We start from the raw sequence: 14,659 nt of genomic DNA on the forward strand, positions 1-14,659 counted from the left end.
GCGAACCCAGATTTCCTCTGTTTTCTCCAGCCAAAATCCCACCAAAGTCTACCCAAATCAATCCTAGAACACCAATTCAATCCTCATAACATATTTAATATCTTCCCAGCAACAAAACCCAACTAAAACTTGATGAAAAACTCATCAAAACTCATTAATCCAACATTTGAGCTACAAGCTCAAGAATGCCCAAAAACTATAACAAAATTCATTAAAAACAGAGGTTAGAACCTTACCCCAACTGTGATTTAAGTCCCCCTAGCTGTAGCCAATCCAATTCCCAAGTTCAGCCAAAAATCCCTTGGATTCCTTAAGCAATTCACTTAGAAAATGAAAGAGAATGAGGGTGAGAGAGAGAGAGATAGTCGGTTGAGTGACCTGCTTCAAGTGTTTGTTGTGTTTTATGTTTTGTTTCCTTAAGGTTTAAGTTACTTAAGCTAATCTCGAGGCTCGGGGTACCAAAAACGTCCTCGAGGGCAAAATGGTCAAAATCCCTGGTATTCCTTCCTGATCTTACTAACTCCAAAAATATCCTCAATTATTCACCCCGTCACCCGATAACCCAAGTCTAAGCTAGATACCCAAAATACCCCTTGACTCTCCCCGAGTCGGGTATTGGGTCCCGTTGTGACTTTCCTGCTAATTTTCTCCCTAGGATCGTCTTGTGCCGAGTAACCCAAATAAACCCACATAATAATGTGATCTCTCACATATTTCACATATATGCACATATATACAATTATGCCCATAACGGGCCAAATTACGAAAATTGCCCTTCTAATAAGAAACAAGCCCACATGCATATTTAATACTCCTAAACATGCATAATTACTTATATTATCATATAACTCACGTATTCACATAATCATACAGAAATATATCATATAAGCATATAATTCCATAAATTGCCATCTTGACCCCCTAATCAAGACCCTAAGCCTTATTAGGTAATTTGGGATGTTATACGAACCAGGGCTCGCATGAATCAAACCCAATCGAGCATGATTCTGGAACCCCTAATGGCCTACCTTATTGAACCCAATTGAGCATGCATCGAACACAATTGAGCATGCATCGAACCCACACTACTACAAAATTGACATGGGACGATGGTTTTAAACCGTCGTATGGACTCTCATACGTCGGTTCTAATACCGTCGTCCCATGCAATGTCATGCCATGTAAAGCATAAAATGACAGTTGAAATAAAAGTGTCATCTCCTGTCGTACATGAGATGATGGGTCCTATACAAACGTTGTCTCTTGTGGTACATGAGACGACAATTTCTGTGCAAGCGTCATCTACTGTAATAAATGAGACGACAGTTCCTACTAAAGCATCATCTTCCTGCAGTACATGAGATGACAATTTATGTGCAAGCATCGTCCCCTGCAATACATAAGACGACAAGTTCATGGAGACCGACGTCCCATGTAGAATATGAGAATTTTTTCATTTCTCTATTTTCAACCACTATATTCATTCATAATTTCCTGTGTAATTACAACATAGTTCAGATAATCAATAGGCAGACAAAATCAATAGAACTCAGCATGTTCCAAATCTAAAATTACAATATCAAAATATACACTTGGAATAACTATGTAAGTACTAACTAAATACTACAATTAATATATTTTTTAATTCTGATTTCAAAAGTTACTCTAACTATGACTCATCCGCTCAAGAAGCTTGGCTGCCCATTCATTTCGAGTTTCATTAATTTCACCAAGTGTATATGTATTCTTTGCACCACACTACAAAACACAAAATAAAAACTAAGTCAGAAATTAAATCCAATGAAATTGTAGTTCAATACTAATAAATACACTTACATTACTAGTTAGCCATCGCATTGGTGTCTCATTCAAGCAATAGTCCTTCATCATCCTTATGATATAAAAGCCGCATTCTACTGACGATGTTTGACGAGGGCAATTGACTATCTTCCACTTGTAATTTTTTTCATTCCTTCCTGTCTTGCGCTTAATGTGTGAAGAGACACTATATATACATCAATATGAAGAGCATATTAATTTTTTATTTCCATATCAAATAACCATATTATATTCTAAAATGAGTTTCAAATGTATTACTTGTTCATAAGGTTCTTCAAATCATTTGGAGGAGATTTTCTAAGTGGATCAAGATAGTAACATGTATGGTCATCTGGATCAATGATCACTAACATCCAGTGACGTCTGCATTTAAACAAAGTTATTAAAATAAACATCATAAGGTATAAGTAAAATTAATATTAAATGAAAATTTTACTTACAAGAAATGATATGGCATTAACCAAGTTTGACCCATTACTGTGTTATTGATACACTCTGAGATAATTTCAGCCCGATTATCCATATTTGTCCCAATTCTCGATGACCACGATGGCTCGATGAAACCAAAAAAGTGTGATATCTCTCTATCGCACAACTCGGAATATATTATACTACATACATGAAAGTTAATGGTATTATAGTTATACTTAAAAAGAAACTAAAATATATAATTTTTACTAATTTAAAATTTACCTGATATAGAATGAAATGAAAGACGCACCGATTTCTTCCATAAGTCCAAAGTGTACTATATCCTCATGTGAGATATATAAGGTATATTGTTCGCCCATAATATTGGTCTCCATAAGAATGTCAATCATGAATCCTGGTTCTACGTACTTAACTGAACCTAGAAGTATCTTCAAAAACATGGGAAGTCTAGTGGGAACCTTGAAGATAATCGGCGACTTACTAGCCATACTTGATCATGCCTCTTCTTGAGTGGTGGGAAGATGTTGTGCAAGATGTTTTAGGTCTTGTGTTTGCGGACAAGCTGCTGAAATCCTCTTTCTCTTTAGTCTCTTGGGTTCCTTCATAATTAACATAGAAAAGTTAGATAAAAAATCACAAAATACATTCAATTTATTATCAATGCAAATGCCCGTCCAAAATTGATCTCTTCCTTTCATATATACATGTATAAATATATATATGTATAATATTCTTCATGGAGGGCTATAATTTTTTTAGTTGTAGTAGGTGAGAACAAATGTATTAAAAAATGTAAGAATTTAGGAGTGTGAACATATATGGTTGTACATGGGAGGCATAATGAGAAAGACATTTTGAAAATATCGCAAAAGAGAAGTTTCTAACACACTATTTTATTATCTGTCTGCAGCAGCACTTGCAATTTATAGGTTGTATTTCAACCAAAACCAATAATGTAAATATATAATTTAAGAGACTAATTAAGTATGCTATGTCAATTCCTTTGGCACATGGCTCCTCACCAGTACCACACCATATATTTGTTTGTCAAAATCCCCATCTATTACACAATTTACTCCCTCTCTCTCCATGAAATTAAACATTTATGGATCTTTCAAGATGAAAATTTTTACAGCACACTAAAAGTTACCTGTTCATGATCATAAGTAATGATCAGATGCGATGGCCAAGCAACATAACTGTTGACTGCATGAACCACAAGAGTCATCTCATCCTCAACTGAGACAGGTAGTTTTGCACTCCCATCTAGACATCTATCAACAACCACGCGATAGTTACTAGGTGCTAAACTTTTCCCATGTACATTCCCTTTGGTAGCCACCACCCGTCCAAGAGCCACAACATCACCACCTTGCTCAATGTATAATTTGCACTTAACATCTTTCTGCAATGATGTTATAGTTAGTATAAGTTAAATGATCATTTCTTAAAAAATATAAGAGAATTTACCTTTAGTGGCTCAGGATGAATAGAAGGTGAAGGTGTAGGTGTCTCATACAAAGTACTAGTGTCAACAGGTGCCTCAACTCCTGGAGTAGGGTCCATCAGTACCTCAACTTCTAGAGTAGTGTCAGTTGGTGCCTCAACATCTGGAGTAGTGTCCATCGGTGCCTCAACTTCTGGAGCAGTGTCAATTGGGGCCTCAACTTCTATTGTATTGACTCTAGAATGGCTGCCAAAGCTAGAATGACTATCAAAGTTAGCTTGCATATGTGCCATCTTGGTTGATAATTCTTCAAGCTTGGACATGAATGATTCTTTCAACTTTTCAATCTCTTCCCTATGTCGTATGTTGGATTGTTGTTCGAACTCAATTTGTTTTTTCTGCAAGCCTCTTAGACCCCCCCCCCCCCCCCCAACAGGCTTATGAAAGTAGTCTCTTTGTGTGACACCTCGACTCTGGCCTCGAACTCGATCGGGGTGCTCAACAGTACCTAACACTTGTGTTAGGATGTCATTTGTTCTGATTTCAATCAGTTTGCCCTCTTTTCTTTGCTCAAGCATGTCTTCCTGTACAAAATTTAATCAATTATATGTTTGTTACTAAAATATAAAACAATTACCAAAAGTCATTTAACATTTTACAACTTACGATGGCCTCTCCCTTGACCTTGTCACGCTCGGTGACATAGTTGCCAGAAGAATCTTTTCTGGCCTCCTTCCAGAGTATAGATCGATCTATTTTCTCTATTGTGCCCCACTTAGCTTGCTGCATGTAATAGAATTAGGTCAATTTTAACATCAAATGAAGAAAACATAAAATCAGGCATAATACGTTCTATATATGTACTTACTAAATCAGCTTCCAATTCAGTATAGCTATGGCGTGAAGTCCTATGAGGGTATTGTAAATTATTACGCCTTTCTTGTTGTAATTTTCTAAAATCTTGAAACTCTTTGGATGTCCTTCTCTTGACAAATTCTTTCCAATGTGTTTCTTCTATATGATAGCTTGGTGGAGGTTTATCGAGACCACGAGGGTTTGCTTCCAAAAGAGATGAGTCATTAAGGTAAGGGACTATAAACTTCTTGTTCAAATTACATTTGAATTGTCTCCACTTATTACCCACTGAGCCAATAATATCTTTTCGCATATTCTCATCTAGGTGGAAAGCTAGCTGCAAATAGTTTAAGAAACTTTGTCAGCAAAAGAAAATATAAAACTCATCAATTTATTTCAAAACATAGTAAAATGTCTTACATTGACATCCTTCCATAAGCTGTCCAATATAGATTTAGGAACTTCGCGCCAATTGTCAATGTTAATTGGCACCATACTTTTGGCTTGCATTCCTAAATAACATTGAAGCTCTCTGTTTGGGGTCCCGATCGATTGCCCCTGCTATTGAACCTCAAATGGCGTTTGATTCCTTTAATTTTATCTGCTATGATCTTCGTCAATCGCACTATGCCTCGTGTCTGCTTATGTGTTTTCTTTTTATCTTCCGCGTTCTCTTTATTATTATCCTCCTCCTCGTGGTCAACATCCATGGAACCACCATCAGTCTGCTCATCGATGGAATCAACATCAGCTTGCTCATCATCACCCTCTAGGTACTCCTCAAGAGTACTGAAAATAAATGTAAGAAAATTTCCTTCACTTCATTTGACTTGTAGGAAGAAAGGCAGTGCTGCCAATACACAATGCCATTGTTTCAGCACGAAACTGAAGCAGTATGTATTGTCTCAAAACTATATGATAAGAAAAATAATAGTTCACCTTTTAGGCATTATTTTCGTTTTATCTATATATATTTCATTTTTTTCCCTTGCCTTGAATATAGTACAGCTAAGGAAAGCATTCTCTGAATTATTCATCAAGTGGAAAGTACACAAGTTCAAAGAAATTTGATTATATAGGTACGAAAACACTGGTGCATAACATAAAAAATAGAACAAAAAGTCACTCACCCAATGCATTCCTAATGACAAAGCAACTGCTTTTGCTCTGATTCTTGAAGCAAATATCTCTGGTAGAAGAAGAGCAGGCACAGGACCAGCACCAAGTGAAAACGACAAGACATAGCTGTTAATGAAACAAAAGGCCAAGTTCAGGAATTCACGGTGATAAAATGGACACTATGTGAAGGGACTCACTGAGTCAGAGTACTACTACATTATATTTATTTTTGAAGGAAAAAAAGAAAAGAAAAAAAGCTTTTCAAAGGCTGCCATGAAAAGTAAAAACTTACAGAACAGTCCCAAGAACAGCAAGGGGGCCAGAATATGGTGCCAGAACCTTCCAAGTAAAGGACAGAGAAAGCAGCATCATAGAGGCAGCCTAAACAAGTCAGCAAGAGCATTATCAGTTTTAATAATACCATAAACTGAGAAAGTTTCACATTGAAAGACTCGAAAACAGAACATCCCACACGCTACTTGCAAGGTTTCAGAGATATCACACTTCTGTCAAAATATATTTTATGTAATTGGGAACACAGCAACAGGTGAAAGTAGTACCATCAATATATGTCTAATTCAAGCACTGCCTTATTGGATAGGTACAAACTTTGCTCTTGATTACTACATAAATTCATTAGTAGTTGATTGGTAGTAAAATAGAATTTTCTTCTCTTTATAATCTGTGTAGATTCAGTGTCCAAGTTCACAAGCTACATGATTAGACTCTTGTCAGTGCACTAGTCTAATATTGGATCAAGAGAGCAAGACTAAGCAATCCCAAGCACAGATTGGATTAGTTCTAGAAGCTTCCTCTCCCTAAACAAGAAAATTTTCTACTTTCTGTTTGAGTCTCCTTTCAATCTTAGTTCTTAAATACAGATTCATTCCTAATGTAACTAACCTAGCAGCAACTTAAAAAAACCCTACAATTAAATTCTTAACAGAAAAACAGAGCTTTAACAACCCTTTAACATATACAAAGCTTATCACTATATTCTTGAATATAGTGGAATACAAGAAAACATAATTTTTTTACATCAATTGATGAAAGTATAAATACGTATATCTATATACAAATAAATGTTCATGGGGAAAAAACACGGTACCATTCCACCAAAGCTTGTGATTAGAAGACTCTTTCTTCCTTGTCTATCCATCAAGGATGATGCAACAGCTGTGCTTGAAAGAGAATCAGTTGGAAGTCTTTATGGCATGATGCAAAGTGAAACCAAAATTTAGAAAACCAAGTACAAAAGACACAGAAACTAACCAAAGACATTTGCGGCTCCAACAAGAGCACTTGCTGCAACATCAGAGGCAATCCCCGCACTACGGAATACAGAAGTTGAATAGTATACAACAGCATTGATCCCAGCCAACTGTTGAAACAAGAAAAGTGCTACACCAACGCTAACAACTGCAACAAGAAATAGTTGTCATGGAAAAAGAAAGAAAGGAAAAAGATTAACAACATTAATTCTCAGCCTAGTCTCTCTTCAGCCTAGTCTCTCTTCGGCCTATATATGCAATCATATTCTGGTAGCAGAATGCAAGATGGAGATCAATTTACGTAATAATGGTTTCTTTATTGAAAGTTATATTTCCTTACTTATTGCCTTGCAACCTTTTCTTCCTAGTATATTTATGTTGATTCAAACCCAGTTTCACATTATATTGAGATTTTACTTTTCTTAAAGTATCAAAATATTTACTACCAGAAGAACTTGAAATTTTTCAGTCGTGACGACGAAATTAATTACAATGCAACAATGTTCAACAAACACAGAATGTGGTGGCAACTTTGATGGAACTTTGAAAATTTGTACAATATGTGCCCCGTCAATCAATGGGAATTACTCTAGTTTTGGTCTTCAAGAATTATGAACTTGACAAATCATCTTATTATCTAAAGCACATATTCATCTCTTCACAATATTTGACAAAAGAATTCAATCAACTTATGTTTCTACCTTTCCAATAGCGGGTACTAAACAGATCAAACCAGCCTGCGTCAGGTTTAGTCGAGCCTTGGCTTCCAGCTGATAAATCTCGGATAACCTCAGCAACTCTCTCCTTTCCATTTAATGTTTTGATAGCTTTTTTAGCTTGAGGAATCTTCCCTTGCTGCCAAAGGAAAAAATATAATATATATGCATATATATATATTCATTAAATGAACAACTAATACAAATGATATGTACTTATCAACAGCTTAAGGAACCCATCAAAGCCATTAACAACTCCACTAGCATCAGAAAAGAACTTCTGAGAGAAAAACCTGAAAAAGCCATCGAGGACTTTCTGGAGAGAAACACATTCCAACTGCCAGTAGAATAGAGGGTATAGCTGAAATTCCAAACATTGTCCTCCACCTGATATTCATAATCAAGTAATAAGTATGTTAAAATTCTAATAAAAACGGAAAATAATTAAACAAACTATGCGCCCATGGAAGAGAATAATAAATAATAGTTTGTTTATTGTCAATATTGGTGGTAAACACCATAGATATTACTTTGAATATGTTTGATAATTTTTTATTTTGATATATTCCCTTCAGAGCAGTGTCTATTAACATATTTGATGAAATTCCTCCAGTATATTCTCTTGGGTGCAGACTCACAGAAGACAAAAGAGTTAGTCTAATCCATTTGAGGGATGTGACTTCAAAAACTACCATTTGACACTATTTTTAAGCTTTAAATTAGTATTATGTGGTTCACAAAATTATTTTCTTTTTATTTCAAATCCAAAAAGGTTCTCATAATCGATTTACTTCACTGAACACTTTGCATACTCTTACAATAGAAAGATAAAGCTTTATGTTCATTCAGATCATAATGAACTGTCACTTGACCAGGCCACATTCCCCATCAATCAGTTTTTGAAAGGATGGAGATGGTAGGAGAGAAGGGTAGAAGGCGAGCAAAATCAATTGTTTGGCAAGAGGGAAAGTGGGAGGGAGATGAGAGATGGAGGGATGAGGTCTCCCTCCTAATCCTCCAAAATCAATCCCTCAAAAAATGGGAGGATGAGAGAACAAAACAAAAAATGTAAATTACAAAATTATTCTAAAAAATTAATATCTATTTTATAATAGGTAATGTAGTAAGTTTATATATATACTTGCCATCCATCTCTTCTACTCTTATCCCGATATCCATCTCCTTCCATCATACTTCACATCCTTCCAAAACTCTCCATCCATCCAATCCTTCTTCCATCCTATCATAGGAAAGATTAATTTTGGAGGATTAAAATGGAGACTTCATTCCTTTATCTCCCCTCTCCCTCTCACTTTTCCTCTAGCAAATGCCTTAAAATCCAAAAAGAACAAGATTGTCTCTCTTATTGTATCAGCTTTGATCCCTTTGCTCTGAATTTTTGAAAAAAACATTTGTTCCAAAACAGTGAAGAAAAAAATCAATCTTGGTGTTGTCAAGACAACTCTCAGCTGTAATGACACCTTGAACACCCAAAAATAATTCCTACACAATATCAAGATCCTGTAATGACACCTTAGCACCAATAATAAACATTTATGCACTCAAACTCAGTACAAACAATGAAACAAACAACTGGTATGCACAGGAAAGAATTAAGAACAACAACTCTTCAAACAAGTACTTTAAAACTCAACAAAAACCAGCACTTCAATCTTTTATATACACATAAAACTCTCGGTTGCAGAGTGATTCTCTTAATTAAAAATAATTCCAACACAAAAACATACAGTGACTATATTTAAAGTATTTTCTCCATATTAAATTGAATCTAAAAAAAAATTACCTCATAAACAATTGGAGGTCTGCCTAGTTTACCCCAGGGTGGCCTGGTTCTTGCGTCGGCGGGGGGGTCGCCTGGTTCTTGCATCGACAGGGGGGTCGCCTGGTTCTTGCCGAGGCTGAGTGTGAAAGAGAGTAGCTCGACGTTATGGAGAGAGACGAGATCTGAGTTCTTGCAGAGGTTGAGTGAGAGAACGAATCGAGAGGGTTGAGTGTGAGAGAGAATAGGTCGAGCGGGTGAGCGGGTGAGCGAGAGAGAAAAACGATTGAGGCTATTTTGAGTGAGTTTTCAGAGAAGCCAACTGGTAGAATTAAAAGATTAGGGATTTTTCTTGTTTTGTTAAATTTCATTTGGGGCTATTTTTGATGACTGAGGGCTATTTTGAGTGAGGCTCTTATTGTTTTGTTTTATTAATTTCGTGTATATGACTCATTACTTTAAAAAAAAAATTATATCACATATTAAACATGCAAACATTTTTTTTCTTTTTTAAGGAATAATTTTTTTTTTACAAGTGGATTAAATTTTTTTTTATATAAATTATTTTTAGTTTAAAAAAAATAAGAAACATATGCATGAGTAATATATCTTAATATTAGACATATGCATGATTTTATTTGATTTAAGTTTTCAGTATTATTAATATAATATAATTAATTAAAAGTATAATATTATATATAAAAATTTAACAACTAATTAAAGTATTAATAGATATGTCTAGACAATATTTTTATAAATATTAAAATATATATGTGATCCAATAATATTAAATATATTAATACCCTTTTAAAAAAAGGCTTATTAGGATTTTTTTCCGGACTATTACGACTTCCAAATCGTGTCTCCTGAATTTTTTGGCCTGTTAAAAATTCCCCCTGAACTATTCATGTTATTGAAATGAGGGACTTCCGTCCAATTTTGCTAACAGAATAATGATATGGCGACACTGGAGTGCTGATGTAGATTGCTACTTGTATAATTTAAAAAATAGATAGGCTTTTACCCCCCAAACTATTACAGTTACCAAATTATGCCCATCGAATTCTAAAATTTAAAATTAAAAGGATATTTTGAATATTTGATTTAAGTTTTAAGTATTATTAATATAATATAATTAATTAAAAGTATAATATTATATATACAAATTTAAAAACTAATTAAAATATTAATAGATATGTCTAGACAATATTTTTTATAAATATTAAAATATATATGTGATCCAATAATATTAAATATATTAATACCCTTTTAAAAAAAGGCTTATTAGGATTTTTTTCCGGACTATTACGACTACCAAATCGTACCTCCTGAATTTTTTGGCCTGTTAAAAATTCCCCCTGAACTATTCATGTTATTGAAATGAGGGACTTCCGTCCAATTTTGCTAACAGAATAGTGATATGGCGATACTGGAGTGCTGATATAGATTGCTACTTGTATAATTTAAAAAATAGATAGGCTTTTACCCCTCAAACTATTGCAGTTACCAAATTATGCCCATCGAATTCTAAAATTTAAAATTAAAACAATATTTTGATTATTTAAAAGAAAATATTAAAAACATTAAACTAAAAAATCATACAAAATAAAAACTTAAAGCGATATAGGCGACACCAAAGTTGAATGTCGCAAGGGACCCGCATGAGCCCAGTCTGTCAACGATGTCACTACCTTCATTCTGACGCATGCCCAACACCCAAGCCAATTTTTTGTCACCATCAATTTTTTTTAATTTTAATGATTTTTTCATTTTTTTTAATATTCAAAAGATTGTTTAATTGTAAATTTTTAAAAATCAGGAGGCACAATTTAGTAATGGTAATAGTTCGGGGGCAAGAATACTATTTATTATTTATATTATAAATGAAGCATTGACGTGGCAATACCACATCGGCCACCAAACTACCACATCACCATTCCATTAGCGAAATTGGAAGGAAGTCCCACATTTCAGTAACGTGAATAATTAAGGGGGAATTTTTAACCAGTTTAAAAATTCGGGGGGCACGATTTGGATCGGTAATTGTTCGGGGGGAAAAATCTCAATAAGCCTTAAATAATAATAATAATAAGACGACGCACATAAGACAACAGTCTAAGTAGAACTGTCTAATTGTGTTAAAAATAAACATGTGACGACATTCTCCTCAGAACTGTTGTCTAATGTAAGATTTGTTGTGCATGACATGACGGTTCTAGAGAGTCAGTCGTCATATGTTTATTTTTAACATAAGAAGACATGTCTACTAAAACCGTCGTCTCATGTGTGTCATCTAAGTACAGTTTTGTAGTAGTGCCAATTTAGCAAGCTCTTATAACCCCTAATGGCCTACCCTATCGAGCCCACATCGAGCATGCATCGAACCCCTATTGAGCATGGTCTTGGATCCCTTAATGGCTAACCTATCGAACCATCGAGCATGCATCGAACCTCCATCAAACCACCATCGAGAAACATCATGAAACCCAGACAAATACCCTAAAATTTCTTTGAACATACCCACAATAATCAATACAAATTTCCCAACCAGATTAAAACCCAAAACCAAAAAAAAAAAAACACACACACACATATAAACAATCCTATACTTTAATACTACAAAAAAATTGAATGAAATCAAAATTATTTTGTTACCTTTGTAATGTCAAACGATGGGGATGAATGCAGAGGCCCTGGGGTTTGGTCAAGATTGAGAGGCGAGAGAGTCGATGGGTATTTGTGATGGGAGATTGAGAGTTGAATCGAGAGAGGGACATGCCGGGGGTCAGACAGAGAAATGGAGGGATGTGCCGAGCTTCAGAAATAGAGAAATGAAAGTGCCATTGGTCAGACAGAGGCAAACATTTACGCCAGGACCCTTCAAAGTTCAATACACATGCTCTCAGCATGTTCTCTAATATCTAGATAGTCCTCTCAGACTGACCATCGATCTGAGGATGATAAGTTGTACTGAACTTCTGTTGTGTACCCATCACCCTCTGTAAACTTTCCGAAAACATTGAAGTAAAGATAGGGTCCCTATTAGACATGATAGACCTCAGATTCCCATGAAGGCGAACTATCTCTCTCACATAGAGATCTGCATATTGGTCAATCGTGTAATTCGTCCTCACAGGTAGAAAGTAAGTTGATTTAGTATACCGATCCACGATGACCCAAATTGAATCTTGCTGGCCCACTATCCTAGGCAATCCTACCATGAAATCAATCGTGATATCCTCTCACTTCCACTTTGGGATATCCAGAGTCTGCAACAGCCTTTCTGGCCTCTGATGCTCTGCCTTGACCTGCTGACAGGTTAGGCACCTTGCCACATACTCTGTCATGTCCCTCTTAATCCCAGGCCACCAATATAAAACCTTTAGTTCCTGGTACATCTTCGTGGTGTCCAAATATAGAGAATAAGGAGTAGTGTGAGATTCATCCAGGATCTCCCGTCTGATTCCAATGTCCATTAGAACGTAGATCCAATCCTTATATCTCAACAAGCCCATGCTTGACACTGTATAGTCCTTAGCTACTCCAGCTAGGACGTCCCCTCTAATCTGTTGGGAGTTGTGCCCTGAAAGCATATGTAGTAGACATTGTTTTTAAGAAATAAATAAATAAATTGAATTTGTTATGCATATATTTTATGGACTATATTATTATGTGATAATATTAAGTAAATATCATAAAAAATCCTAAGTTCATATATGTGATCTCAACCACGTATTGGTATGGGAGGACTGTGATTGAGATAAATGAACTTGAATAGTTCGCAGTAAAATAAAGTTATGGAATCTTTAAATTAATTACTGCAAGTACGGTCCACTAGTATTATGAATACATGTGATCTAGATCGGGATTACTAGTGTAGTAGGACACTTTAGTGGATGTGCTTTATATATTAGAGAATATATAGAACTGGACCAGATATGTTTATTAATACTTAGTTAAATATTGTTTCGAAGTATTAATTAAATATATCAACTGATGATCATATACAAATATATCTTAATCCTAAAGTTACTATGAACTCCTGTTTATGTTATATGAGTTCTTTGATTCACTCGTTAGGGTTTGTTAGAATGATCAGGCTAGATACTTTTGTTTTGGGAACTCATTAATGTAAATGGCAGGGAACATAGTATACAGATATAGAATCTATACCTTATTGTAAGAGATTGAATAATGGTTCTCTTAAGGGTTGACTTTTGGGACTGAAAGGTTATTGAGCTCAAATTCATAATTTGGTTATGAATTAACCTTCACTAGTAAAGTCGATGGTACTTAAGGAAACAAGATATAATTAAAAGGGTAAAATTGTAATTTTATTACCAGTTAATTATGAACCACTATTAGAGGGTTAATTTGTATGTGATGATTATATCAATTGACACTTTACTATTATAAAGTACTCAGTAAATGAAATGTCTATAATTAGAAGAGTGCAGTCTCATATTTACAGTGGAGTAATCATGAGATTAATACATTAAAATTATTTAATTAAAGAGTTTAGTTAATAATCACAAATTTATTGGAGCTTGGAATTATAGATCCACAGGTCCCCACAGCGGCTCTATCAACACTATTCAAGGCAAGAGTTGATATAAAGGTAAAATGGTAAAAAGACATATTTAAGAAGAATTTTGTTCTTCGGGCCAAATATGCAATTATGTGATAATAGTGATTAATTAATTAATTACAAATTAGTTGTAATTATCAAAATTAATTAATAATTAATTATTGTATAATTTTCGAAATTATATAAATAATTAATTTATTATAATTTTCGAATTTATAATAAAATAAATATTAAATTATTGAAATTAATATTTAATTAAAATTAGTTTTAAATAGTTAGTAGAATTAATTAAATATCTTTATTTGAGTGGGTGATAATAATTTGACAAGTTCAAATTGGAGTTGAATTTAAAAAGATTAATATTTATTCAAATAATTAATTATGTGTGATAATTAGTTAACAAGATAATAGATTCAAATTTGAATTAATTATCAAGTTGTTGGATATTATCTGATAAGGTAATTTGAATAAATAATTAAATAATTGTGGAAAAATCACATTCCCCTATTTTATAGGGTGTTGCACGGCACACACAGTCCCTGGACTGTGTGTGGCGTGCAGCTATAGAAATTAGGGAATGTATTTTTCACTTTTATTTATTTAATTAATTAA

At 34.3% G+C, this 14,659-nt stretch overlaps 2 protein-coding genes across 2 annotated transcripts; both read right to left on the reverse strand.

Moving 5' to 3' along the window:
* Positions 1 to 1,524: 1,524 nt before the first annotated feature.
* On the reverse strand, positions 1,525 to 2,773 carry LOC133829285 (uncharacterized). The gene is made up of 5 exons (XM_062259107.1): positions 2,533 to 2,773; positions 2,280 to 2,450; positions 2,098 to 2,202; positions 1,837 to 2,005; positions 1,525 to 1,758 (listed from the first exon to the last, which is right to left on the reverse strand). The coding sequence occupies exons 1-5, from the start codon at positions 2,757 to 2,759 to the stop codon at positions 1,666 to 1,668; spliced, it is 765 nt and encodes a 254-aa protein (XP_062115091.1). The 5' UTR covers positions 2,760 to 2,773; the 3' UTR covers positions 1,525 to 1,665.
* A 1,451-nt stretch (positions 2,774 to 4,224) lies between these two features.
* On the reverse strand, positions 4,225 to 9,584 carry LOC133830979 (plastidic glucose transporter 4-like). The gene is made up of 11 exons (XM_062261118.1): positions 9,484 to 9,584; positions 7,973 to 8,066; positions 7,665 to 7,818; positions 6,961 to 7,111; positions 6,801 to 6,873; positions 5,985 to 6,073; positions 5,704 to 5,818; positions 4,994 to 5,423; positions 4,587 to 4,910; positions 4,385 to 4,501; positions 4,225 to 4,302 (listed from the first exon to the last, which is right to left on the reverse strand). The coding sequence occupies exons 1-8, from the start codon at positions 9,486 to 9,488 to the stop codon at positions 5,343 to 5,345; spliced, it is 762 nt and encodes a 253-aa protein (XP_062117102.1). The 5' UTR covers positions 9,489 to 9,584; the 3' UTR covers positions 4,225 to 4,302; positions 4,385 to 4,501; positions 4,587 to 4,910; positions 4,994 to 5,342.
* Positions 9,585 to 14,659: the final 5,075 nt, after the last annotated feature.

Source organism: Humulus lupulus, chromosome 4 (assembly GCF_963169125.1).
Source record: "Humulus lupulus chromosome 4, drHumLupu1.1, whole genome shotgun sequence".
NCBI lineage: Eukaryota > Viridiplantae > Streptophyta > Magnoliopsida > Rosales > Cannabaceae > Humulus > Humulus lupulus.